The 12845-nt window shown below is 42.5% G+C and overlaps 1 protein-coding gene across 2 annotated transcripts in view; it reads right to left on the bottom strand.

Moving 5' to 3' along the window:
• lamb4 (laminin, beta 4) overlaps positions 1-12845 on the bottom strand; it is a 55078-nt gene that overhangs the window by 10600 nt on the left and 31633 nt on the right. For both annotated transcript variants that reach the window (XM_032507963.1, XM_032507962.1), the window contains 2 exons: positions 12583-12807; positions 10681-10898 (listed from right to left, as the gene is read on the bottom strand). In XM_032507963.1, the coding sequence (XP_032363854.1) occupies positions 10681-10898; positions 12583-12807 (443 nt within the window). The remainder of the gene's footprint in view (positions 1-10680; positions 10899-12582; positions 12808-12845) is intronic.

The raw sequence follows: 12845 nt of genomic DNA, 5'->3' as shown, positions 1-12845 counted from the left end.
AGGATAATTATCCATCTGTAGAAGCCGTCCTCTCTTTAACTTCAGCTTTTTCACAGATGGCATCAAATTGGCGTCCAAAATTTGCTGAAATTTTATTGAATCCATTTTTCCTTCTACTCGTGAAATGTTCCCTGTGCCACTGGCTGCAATACAACCCCAAAGCATGATGGACCCCGCCCCATGCTAAACAGTTGGAGAGAGGTTCTTTTCATTAAATTCTGGGCCCTTTCTTCTCCAAAACATACCTTTGCTCATTTTACTATGAGTTCTAAAGTTCTACTTTAACCTCATCGGTCCAAAGAACTTGTTCCCACAATGCATCAGGCTTGTCTGTATGTTCATGTTGTTTGTGGTAAGGACGTAGAAGAGGTTTTCTTCTGATGACTCTTCCATGAAGACCATGTCTGTACGATTATCTCTTTATAGTGGACTGGTGTAGACCAACTCCAGTGTCTCCAGGTCTTTCTGGATGGATCGGGGAGTCTAACGGGGGTCAGGACTTACTTTTCTCCCATTCCTGCGAGCTGTTCTGTCTGATATTGTTCTTGGTCTTCCAGATCTTTAACTTCCACTGCTCCTGATGACGGCCATTTCTTAATTCCATTCCCAACAGAGGATATTGGCATCTGAAAACACTTTGCTATCTTCTTCTAGCCTTCTCCTGCTTTGTGAGCGTCAAATATTTTCAATTTCACGGACAAAGTTAGACGTACTACTCCTCATTAATAGAGGAAAATAGGAACAACCCCAGGTTTCTTTTCAGCACTGTAGCCAGGCTAACAGAAGGTCACAGCTCTACTGAAAACCAGATACATGTTTAGACTGTTTTGCTTCACTTGATCTTTATCAATTTAATTCAATTATTTCTTCATCTAAACCATCAACCTGCATCTTAGACCCTATCCCGACTAGGTTTCATCTAAAACATCAACCTGCCTCTTAGACCCCATCCCAACTAGGCTTCATCTAAACCATCAACCTGCCTCTTAGACCCCATCCCGGCTAGGCTTCATCTAAACCATCAACCTGCCTCTTAGACCCCATCCCGACTAGGCTTCATCTAAACCATCAACCTGCCTCTTAGACCCCATCCCAACTAGGCTTCATCTAAACCATCAACCTGCCTCTTAGACCCCATCCCGACTAGGCTTCATCTAAACCATCAACCTGCCTCTTAGACCCCATCCCAACTAGGCTTCATCTAAACCATCAACCTGCCTCTTAGACCCCATCCCGACTAGGCTTCATCTAAACCATCAACCTGCCTCTTAGACCCCATCCCAACTAGGCTTCATCTAAACCATCAACCTGCCTCTTAGACCCCATCCCGACTAGGCTTCATCTAAACCATCAACCTGCCTCTTAGACCCCATCCCAACTAGGCTTCATCTAAACCATCAACCTGCCTCTTAGACCCCATCCCAACTAGGCTACTTAATGAAGTTTTACACTTAGTCAACACTTCTCTACTAGATATAACCAATCTGTCTTTATTAACAGGCTATGTACCACAGAACTTTAAAGTAGCTGTAATTAAACTTCTTCTAAAAAAGCCCAACCTTGATCCAGATGTTTTAGCCAACTATAGACCTATATCCAACCTTGATCCAGATGTTTTAGCCAACTATAGACCTATATCCAACCTTGATCCAGATGTTTTAGCCAACTATAGACCTATATCCATCCTTGATCCAGATGTTTTAGCCAACTGTAGACCTACTGTATATCCAACCTTCCATTTCTCTCTAAGATTCTTGAGAAAGCAGTCGCCAAACAGCTGTGTGACTTTCTGCATAGCAACGGCTTATTTGAGGATTTTCATTCAGGATTTAGAGTTCATCATAGCACAGAGACAGCACTTGTGAAAATTACTAATGACCTCCTAATTGCATCAGACAAAGGACTTATCTCTGTACTTGTGTTATTAGATCTTAGCGCTGCATTTGATACCATTGACCATCATATCTTATTACAGAGATTGGAACATTTAATTGGCATTAAAGGGACTGCTCTAAGCTGGTTTAAGTCTTATTTATCAGATCGATCTCAGTTTGTTCATGTTAACGATGAATCCTCTGTGCACGCCAAAGTTAGTCATGGAGTCCCACAAGGATCTGTGCTCGGTCCAATCCTGTTCACTTTATATATGCTTCCTTTAGGCAGTATTATTAGGAAACACTCCATAAACTTTCATTGTTATGCAGATGATACTCAATTATATCTGTCGATCAAGCCGGATGAAACTAATCAGTTAGCTAAACTTCAAACGTGCCTTCAGGACAGGCCTCCAGCACCACCCTGGCCTCCAGCACCACTCTGGCCTGGCCTCCAGCACCACCCTGGCCTCCAGCACCACTGTGAGGAATCTTGGAGTCATCTTTGATCAGGACATGTCCTTTAATTCCCACATAAAGCAAATTTCAAGGATGGCCTTTTTTCACCTACGTAATATTGCAAAAATCAGGAATATCCTGTCTAAAAATGATGCAGAAAAACTAGTCCATGCATTTGTTACTACTAGGTTGGATTACTGCAATTCTCTGTTATCAGGCTGCTCGGAAAAGTCCATAAGGACTCTTCAGCTGATCCAGAATGCTGCAGCACGTGTTCTGACAGGAACCAGGAAAAGAGACCACATCTCTCCTGTTTTAGCTTCTCTGCATTGGTTTCCTGTAAAATCCAGAATAGAATTTAAAATCCTTCTTCTCACCAACAAAGCTCTTCATGGTCAGGCACCATCTTATATTAACATGATGCCATGTTCAACTGCTACACTGCAGTGCCCTGCAACGTCCTGCTACGTCCTGCTACGTCCTGCTACGTCCTGCTACGTCCTGCTACGTCCTGCTGTGCCTTGTAATGCCGCACAGCGTCCTGCTATGCCATGAACTACCACAAAGAACTGCTACAAACTACTAATTTTTTCTATTTTTGTTATTGCCACTCTTCATTAACCCCAACCGGCCCGTCAGACACCGCCTACCAAGAGCCTGGGTCTGACCGAGGTTATAAATACTATAAATAAAATTGGATTGAATTGAATCATAGTACCTTAGACCCCTACAAGAGCACTACGCTCCCAGAATGCAGGGTTACTTGTGGTTCCTGGAGTCTCTAAAAGTAGAACGGGAGCCAGAGCGTTCAGCTATCAGGCTCCTCTCCTGTGGAACCAGGTTCCAGTCTGGGTCCAGGGACCAGAGCGTTCAGCTATCAGGCTCCTCTCCTGTGGAACCAGGTTCCAGTCTGGGTCCAGGGACCAGAGCGTTCAGCTATCAGGCTCCTCTCCTGTGGAACCAGGTTCCAGTCTGGGTCTAGGGACCAGAGCGTTCAGCTATCAGGCTCCTCTCCTGTGGAACCAGGTTCCAGTTTGGGTTCGGGAGGCAGACACCGTCCCCACATTTAAGAGTAGGCTTAAGACTTTCCTCTTTGATAAAGCTTATAGTCAAAGAGATAACTGTTGTTGTGATTTAGCACTATATAAATAAAATTGAATTGAACATTGTTAGGGAGTGAGGAGTCGCAGCGTCCGCTTAACCCGGCCCACCTGCTTCTCGTCATAGTTATCAGATCTATCTATCATATAATCAAGCATTTAATAAAACTAAAGGGAGACTTGGCATACAGCCCGATCCGGTTGGGAAGAGTTCTAGCCTGACAAGGCTCCTCTCTTTACCCTGTCTCTCTTAGTTATGCTGTAATAGTTTTGGACAACTGGGGACTTATTTTGACACACTGAGCTCCTCTCTCCTCTATCTTCCTATCTTTCTATTTGTGTGCATCCATGTCCCAGAAATGCTTGTTACTAACCTAGTTACTAACCTAGTTACTAACCTAGTTACTAACCTAGTTACTAACCTAGCTCTGGGGAGTCACTCCCCGGAGTCCTTATGTTCTTTTTCCCCAGCATGTTCCCTCGGATCAGGTAGGCTCCAAAATCAGGGAAGCAGCTGTCGCCATGGTCCCGCCACACGTCCTGCGGTGCCATGTTCGTCCTGCTACGTCCTGCTGTGCCTTGTAACGCCCACAGTGCCCTGCTATGCCATGAAATACTACAAAGAACTACTATTTTTTGTGATTGTTGTTGCCACTCTTCATTCTAACCCCAACTGGTCGTCAGACACCGCCTACCAAGAGCCTGGGTCTGGGTCTGTCCTAGGTTTCTTGAGTATAGGTCCCATCCACGGGACCATTTGGGGAAGTGTTGAGAACGTGTTGACTTCCCTCATAAATTGCAAGCATTAACCCGTCATAAACACGCTCATGCCATACATCATTTGAAAGCTTAAAGTCTCATGATTCCAGCGAGCCCACACACAAAGCAATAAGGTGACTTACAGCGGTTATAATCATGTTCTGAAGTAAAGAAACACAGAAAGATTTGAGTCTAATCAAGTGTGTTTTCCTACCTTTCTCCTCGTGTCTTTAATCACAGCGGTGAAAGATCGCCAAAAACTTTTTTCCCTACATTGCCAACACTCCAAGGTATTAGAATATCCAAGCCTTGTAATCCATAATTATCTGGTCCCCTCACAATCTTGTAGTTTCTGGCCAAGTTTCGAAGTAGAGAAATCTAGATAGTGCATCATTTTTCGAGTTTGATCGGTTGTAACTTTTTCCCTGGGCGCGCTACAAAGTCCTTCCATACACCACTAGACTCTCTGGCATCTACAGATTCCACTGATCTTTGTTCCCAGCCAATAGCATCAGTCTATCTTGAGATATCCCTCAGACTAGCCAATCATATGCCACAGTCCCCATTGGGCCCACGTGGGAATGATTGAAAGTATTTCCCACGTTCCCAGTATTTCCCGTTTTTAGAAGAAGAGGTCACAAAACTGGCATCCCTGTGTAGCCAACAAGAAGACGAGTTGATTGATACCAAATATGGCTAGAAAATATTAACCTTGTGATGGCTCCAGCTGTGTCAAAGCAAAAATATGGCCTTCTTATGGCATTTCCCCATTTCATCAAATTATGATTACTTATTTCTATAAATCTATGCATGTAGTTCTTTCAGGTATGTGTGTGAGTGATGTGGATGTGTTTTTGTATTTCAGAAGTATTGTATTTAGCACTTTTTGGGCTTTTTTAGAAATAAGAAATAACAACGCACAGACATATCTGTAGAAATACATTCATATAAAATCCATTTTATAAGTCATTTTCTTCTGGATTGTTTCTGTTCTAAGTTGAGACATGTGGCTAGGGTACTATGTTTGTATATAGCACCTGTAATATGCTTACAGTAGTGCTTTTTATTAATTTTACAGATGATTTACTTGGACGGAAATAGAAATTCTGTGTTCTAACCTGTGTAGCTCTGTGTCAGTAAGGCCTAGAGTCACAATGCCACTAGAAACAACAAACTGAGAGTGTTAACTTCCCAACGACCTCAGGGTCATCCCAGAGGCCCAAAGCATGTGGAAACTGCATCACTTTTTTGGGGGAAAAATTTAGGCGAGAAAATCATATATTTTCAAGTGTTTGTAAAGAGGCTAAAGGGCAGTTTTTCCTCTCCACTGTGGCCCTGTTGCTGCTCTGGAGGAAACTACTAGAACTGTTGGGTTCTTGTAAATCCTGGAGTGTGGTCTAGACCTACTCTATCTGTAAAGGGTCTCCAGATAATGCTTGTTATGAATTGATACTATAAATAAAATTGAATTGAATGGGGGGGGGGGGGGGGGGGGGGGGGCGTTGCTAGTCCAAGCAACATTGCAGTAATTGATATATGCATACAACATTGAATAATACAACATAAATGCAACTTTTTTGTTAATCAGGTGCCAAGTTTTTGCTAGTATACCGACCACTTTGGCTATTTTTGTACTTATGGCACTACTTTGAGGTTTCTAGGATAAAGAGTCATCTAGTATAAGCTCTAACATTATTAATGGAGATATCAATTAGAATTTTCATTGAAGATTTAAATGTATCAGACTTAATACTGAAAAATATATAACTTGTTTTTTTTATTGAGTGACAGTTTGTTGGACTTGGACCAAGTAAATAACTTGTCAAGTTCTTCATTAACTACCTTTTTTTAAATGTCAGGTTTTACGGGAGTGAAACACTTGTATCGTCTGCAAATAGCATTTTAGAAAGTTTATCTGAGGCATTAGGAAGGTAATACACTGGAAAATATGATTTTCTCGCCTAAATTTTTACCCCCTAAAACATGCTGCAGTTTCCACATGCTTTGGCCCTCTGGGATGACCCTGAGGTCGTTGTGAAGCTAACTCTCTCAGTTTGTTGTTTCTAGTGGCAGTGTGACACCTTACTGACACAGAGCTACACAGGTTAGAACACAGAATTTCTATTTCCGTCCAAGTAAATCATCTGTAAAATTAATAAAAAGCACTACTGTAAGCATATTACAGGTGCTATATACTAAAATAGTACCCTAGCCACATGTCTCAACTTGGAACAGAAAAAATCCAGAAGAAAATGACTTATAAAATGGATTTTATATGAATGTATTTCTACAAATATGTCTGTGCGTTTGTCTCATTTCTTATTTCTAAAAAAGCCCAAAAAGTGCTAAATACATAACTTCTGAAATACAAAAACACATCCACATCACTCACACACATGCCTAAAAGAAGTACATACATAGATTTATAGAAATAAGTAATCATAATTAGATGAAATGGTGAAATGCCATAAGACGGCCTTATTTTTGCTTTGAAAGGGCAGGAGTCCTCACAGGGATAGTTTATTTTGGCCATGTTTGATATCAATCAACTCGTCTTCCTATTGGCTACACAGGAATTCCAGTTTTATGACCTCTTTCTCTGACTGGTGGGATATGCTGTCAGTTTTTCCCACGTGGGCCCAATGGGGACTGTGAGATTTTATTGGCTTACCTTGGGAGTATCTTGAGAAATACTGATGCTATTGGCTGAGAAGAAAGTTCATTGGAAACTGCACAAGCCACAAATTCTAGCGGTGTGCGAGGTGAGAATGTAGCGCGCACACGGAAAAAGATACACGCGATCAAACCGAGAAATGATGCATGATCTAGATTTCTCTACGTCAAAACTTGGCCAGAAACTACCAGATTGTGAGGGGACCAGATAATTATGGATTACAAGGCTTGGATATTCTAATACGTTGGCATGTTGACGAAGTAGGACAACCACGTTTACGGCGATCTTTCACCGCTGTGGATGAAGACACGAGGACAAAAGGTAGGGATGCACGCTCGATTTAGACAGAAACGGTTACGTGTTTCTTAACTTCATAACGTGATTATAACCGCTGTAAGTCACCTTATTGCTTGTGCTTTGTGTGGGCTCGATGGAATCATGAGACTAAGCTTTCTAACGATGTATGACTTGAGCGTGTTTATGACGGTTTAATGCAAGTAATAACGTCCTTTTATGGTGCGTTCCAATTTCGAACCACCAGTGGTACATTGAAAACAAACAGGTTTTAACATATAATTAAAATAACAAGGGGCCCAAATGGAACCCTGTGGTAAGCCACACTGAAGGGGAAGGGGGGGAGATTCTGTCACATTATAGTTACAGTTTGATACCAAACTGAAAGATAACTGGTGAACCAGTTTTCTGTTATTTTGAAAGTGTAAATTATGAAATAAAATCTAACATTTTGTGACATATTATATGAATGTCTAATCCAGAGGTGTCCAAACTACGGCCCGCGGGCCAACTGCGGCCCGCCGGTCAGTTTTTATTGGCCCGCAGCAAATTCTGAAAATATAGTTGAATATGGCCCGCACATGGCGCTTGAACTCAACTCTGTTGCACTTCTCAGTTTTAACACTAGATGGAGCCAGTAACGGAAAAGGTGCTTCTCCATTTAACAAAATTAAGCAAAGAAAAAAATTTACCACGAGTCACCAGAAATGGCAGCACCGAAGAAACGAAAGGTAGCAAGTGAGTGCAGAAAATTTCAACCACGGTGGGAAAATGACTATTTCTTTAAAGAAATCAACGGAAAGTGTGTTGTTTGATTTGCAATGAAGATGTTGCCGTGATGAAGGAGTATAATCAGTGATGTAGTGGAGGCTAAACGCACGTAAACGCCGTTTATGCACCTCTCAAAATTCGGAAATGGCGTTTACCCACCTCCAAAGTGCGTTTACCCACCTCTGAATAGCCTATCGTCCCAAAGCCATTCTAAATTAAGCTTGTGTCGTTTTAGTTTCATATTGTTCATTATTAGTTTCATAGGTTGTTAAACCTAAGACGAAGTCTCAGATTGCGCTGCATTACTGTCAGTGTTGACCAATCTCTTGCGGTGTTTGGTGTATATTCCCCCAGCGTTGCCTTCCAGGCAGCGCTGCTTGGAAGGTACTAGGGTTGGGCAATGGTTGGGTAACTTGAAGTCACGGTCGCAGCGCTGCCTTGAAGTCGACGCTGGGGGATTAGAACATCAAGTAGTAATGATCTCCCTTTGCTAGTCAGCTAGCTAGTTATTGTTGTCGCTCTAGCTGTTACGGTAAACGTTTCTATGGTAACAGCAAGTTTGACCAATCAGAAACGTTGCTGGTATGCTTAGGATTGTGGGTAATGTAGTTTTTCTACGTAAGATAGTGGATAATTGTTTTTCTTATAATGTTACAAGGTTGATATCATACAGAAACTGGGTCAGTCTACCTCGGATGGTTTATACATTATGGCTGATAATTAAATTCTTATGGAGAAAATCAATGGGGGTTTTACTATGTATTTATATATAATAAACTCCATCATCACTATTTTGATAATTGATTAGTTGGTTTGAGTAATATTTTAAAGACAAAACTAAAAAGGTCTTTGATTCCAGCTTGTTAATGTGAATATTTTACACATATTTTTGTTGTCTCTGTTTTGTCATTTAGTAAACTTTATAGATTTCAACCATAGAATTCCTTCTTGAGTCTTTTTAACAAGAAATTCGATTAATGTATGAACTGAACTGATTGTGTGACCTGTGAGGGAACAATGAAACAAACATGTCATCAGGTAGATAATTGTGACAATGAAAATTGTTTTATAATAGTGTATATTTGCATGAAACTTTTGTAGTTAAAAAATGTCCGATCAAACTATTGGCCCCCGGGCATCTTCACTTTATCAAATCTGGCCCTCTTTGCAAAAAGTTTGGACACCCCTGGTCTAATCTGTCATTTCATGCCTTTTGGAAATTTTTCTATCTTTTCTTGGCTTCTTTTTGCAAATTAATAATTTCTTTTACTTGGGGTGCCCAAACTTTCAAGCCCCACTGTATGCCCTGCTAACCAAAACCACATTTAGAATGATCAAAACTAAATGGCACATGCTTCATTCATATTACCAGAAGTTAGTCTTACCTAATACACTGTTGGGCATTATGAAAAACACTCACTTTGCCACAATAATAAAATAGTTCAAATTGAAGAAAATTCTTCAGATTGTTCACATACACAAAAATATTTGCAGATACACACATGCTGTTGAAACATGTCTCATGTCTCAGTGCAACATATGCACAGCAGAAATATTTACATTGGACTGAACAAAGATATATAGAAAACAACCGTCTTCCATTGTTGTTGTCCTGACTTGTGGGCTTTTCATAGTGCTTACTTCCTGATTGGATTGGTATCCATTAACCATTGAGCTGATTGGCCAGGTGGAACACGTCTTGGCCAATCAGCTCATAGTGTCATGTAGAATGGCAGACATGTGACTTTATGGCAGATTGGGTCTTATGCAGAGAATCGTGTTCAGTGATTAAAAAAGGGACATTTGAATTACAAATGTCTTCTCTGCTTCTCTTCATAGTTGTCAGATTCAACCCTTATAGAACTGGCCCTGGTCTTAGTCATGGTGTTATAGTTTTAGACTGCTGGGGTTTTAGACTGCTGATCCTGCTACACCCTGTAACGCCTTGTTACATCCTACTACACCCTGTAACGCCCTGCAGTGCCCTGCTACACCCTGTAATGCTCTGCTACACCCTGTAACGCCCTCCTACACCCTGCAACCCCCTGCTACACCTTGCAATGCCCTGCTACACTTTAACTTGAAGATGGAAATGTTTTAGCGTAAGGTAAAAAAGCTCCCTAACCAGAACAGTGTCTGTTCTGTCTGTGGTTGGTGTCGGTGTCTAACAGTAGCAGCCTAACCAGATCAGTGTCTGTTGTGTCTGTTGTGTCTGTAGTTGGTGTCTGTGTAGTTCTTACCTTGTTACAGGTGTTGGACAGAGAGTTAACAGGATCCCAGCTGCAGGTGTCTGTGGTTGGTGTCTGTGGTTGTGTCTGTGTCTGTAGTTGGTGTGTGTTGTTTCTGTAGTTGGTGTCTGTATAGTTCTTACCTTTTTGCAGGTGTTGGAGAGTTTGGAGAGAGTTAACAGGATCACAGCTGCAGGTGTCTGTGGTTGTGTCTGGGGTGGTGTAGTTCTTACCTTGTTGCAGGTGTTGGACAGACAGTTAACAGGATCACAGCTGCAGGTGTCTGTGGTTGGTGTCTGGGGTGGTGTAGTTCTTACCTTGTTGCAGGTGTTGGACAGAGAGTTAACAGGATCACAGCTGCAGGTGTCTGTGGTTGGTGTTTGTGTCTGTGGTTAGTGTCTATGGTTGTGTCTGTGGTGTCTGGGGTGGTGTAGTTCTTACCTTGTTACAGGTGTTGGACAGACAGTTAACAGGATCACAGCTGCAGGTGTCTGGGGTGTCTGGGGTGGTGTAGTTCTTACCTTGTTACAGGTGTTGGACAGAGAGTTAACAGGATCACAGCTGCAGGGTTGACACCCCGAGGCCCTGCCCAGGTTCCAGTATCCGTCCTCACACTGGTCACAGAGGACGCCCGTCACCCCCGTCCTGCAGGGACACTGTCCCGTCCTCGAATCACAGAAGCAGGGACTCTCCAGAGGACATTGGGTCACCTCCGTCCCCGGCCGGTAACACGAGCACTCTGGGAAATGCACAAAGTCTTTGATATTCTTTGAGATTATTGTATCTATTGATACAGGCAGCAACCGACACATACAGTCAGATACATAACAGACAGCAGCAAATATAAATATGAATATCAAAATATCAAAGTCAGATACATTACAACAGACAGCAGCAATTGTAAAGTGATTTACCACATGTACGACAGCATTAATATGTTTGAATCGATTATAAAGTGATTAACCATATGTATGGCAGTAGTTATGAAAATGTTTTAATATTTTAGTTGTGTACCTGCGGCCAGACGTAACAACTGAAACGCCTCCAACAGACGACTGTGCTCCACCTTTTAAAATCTCAATTTAGATCAACTAGAGAAATCAGTCAGAGTCTCTCCTCTGAAGTCTTTATTGGTCCAGTAGACCGTACCAACTAATGAATCAGTCAGGGTCTCTCCTCTGAAGTCTTTATTGGTCCAGTAGACCGTACCAACTAATGAATCAGTCAGGGTCTCTCCTCTGAAGTCTTTATTGGTCCAGTAGACCGTACCAACTAATGAATCAGTCAGGGTCTCTCCTCTGAAGTCTTTATTGGTCCAGTAGACCGTACCAACTAATGAATCAGTCAGGGTCTCTCCTCTGAAGTCTTTATTGGTCCAGTAGACCGTACCAACTAATGAATCAGTCAGAGTCTCTCCTCTGAAGTCTTTTTATTGGTTAGTAGACCGTACCAACTTTCGGGGTAGATAGAGCGATAGAGAGATGGAGAGATGGAGAAATAGAGCGATAGATAGAGAAATGGAGACATAGATAGCGAGATAGAGAGAGAGACATAAAGAGATGAGAGATAGATGGAGAGATAGATGAGAGAGAGATGGAGAGATAGAGAAATCAAGCAATAGAGAGATGGAGACATAGATAGAGAGAGCGATAGAGAGATGAGATAGATGGAGAGATAGATGGAGAGAGAGAGATGGAGAGATAGAAAGACGGAGCGATAGAGAGATAGATAGCGAGATGGAGAGCTAGATAGAGCGATAGAGAGATGGAGACATAGATAGAGAGATGGAGCGATAGAGATAGATAGCGAGATGGAGAGCTAGATAGAGCGATAGAGAGATGGAGACATAGATGGAGAGAGAGAGATGGAGCGATAGAGATAGATTGCGAGATGGAGAGCTAGATAGAGCGATAGAGAGATGGAGACATAGATAGAGGGATAGAACGATAGAGAGATAGATAGCGAGATGGAGAGCTAGATAGAGCGATAGAGAGATGGAGACATAGATAGAGAGATGGAGCGATAGAGATAGATAGCGAGATGGAGAGCTAGATGGAGAGCGAGAGATGGAGAGATGGAGCGATAGAGATAGATAGCGAGATGGAGAGCTAGATAGAGCGATAGAGAGATGGAGACATAGATGGAGAGAGAGAGATGGAGCGATAGAGATAGATTGCGAGATGGAGAGCTAGATAGAGCGATAGAGAGATGGAGACATAGATAGAGGGATAGAACGATAGAGAGATAGATAGCGAGATGGAGAGCTAGATAGAGCGATAGAGAGATGGAGACATAGATAGAGAGATGGAGCGATAGAGATAGATAGCGAGATGGAGAGCTAGATGGAGAGCGAGAGATGGAGAGATGGAGCGATAGAGAGATGAGAGATAGAGCCTTCTTGTCATCATTATCAGGATCTTTACCACTACAGTCCTGGTCCAGGGCGTTGCCGTAGTAACCAGGCCTGCAGTCCTGGCAGCGGGGTCCCATCGTGTTGTGGAGACATCGAAGACATTCTCCTGTCACGCTGTCGCACGCGTTGCTGTCGGCCGGGCTGATGTTGTTGTTGCAGGGACACTCCTCACACCGGGCACCGGGCAACGACAGGTCGCCATGGAAACCAGGGCTGCATCTGTCGCAGCTCGGACCTGAGATACTCAGCGTCACATTAAAATGCTAACAACTG

This window comes from Etheostoma spectabile, unplaced genomic scaffold (assembly GCF_008692095.1).
Source record: "Etheostoma spectabile isolate EspeVRDwgs_2016 unplaced genomic scaffold, UIUC_Espe_1.0 scaffold00005315, whole genome shotgun sequence".
NCBI lineage: Eukaryota > Metazoa > Chordata > Actinopteri > Perciformes > Percidae > Etheostoma > Etheostoma spectabile.
The sequence above is the reverse complement of the archived record's forward strand: the minus strand, read 5'-3'. Positions and strand labels throughout refer to the sequence as shown.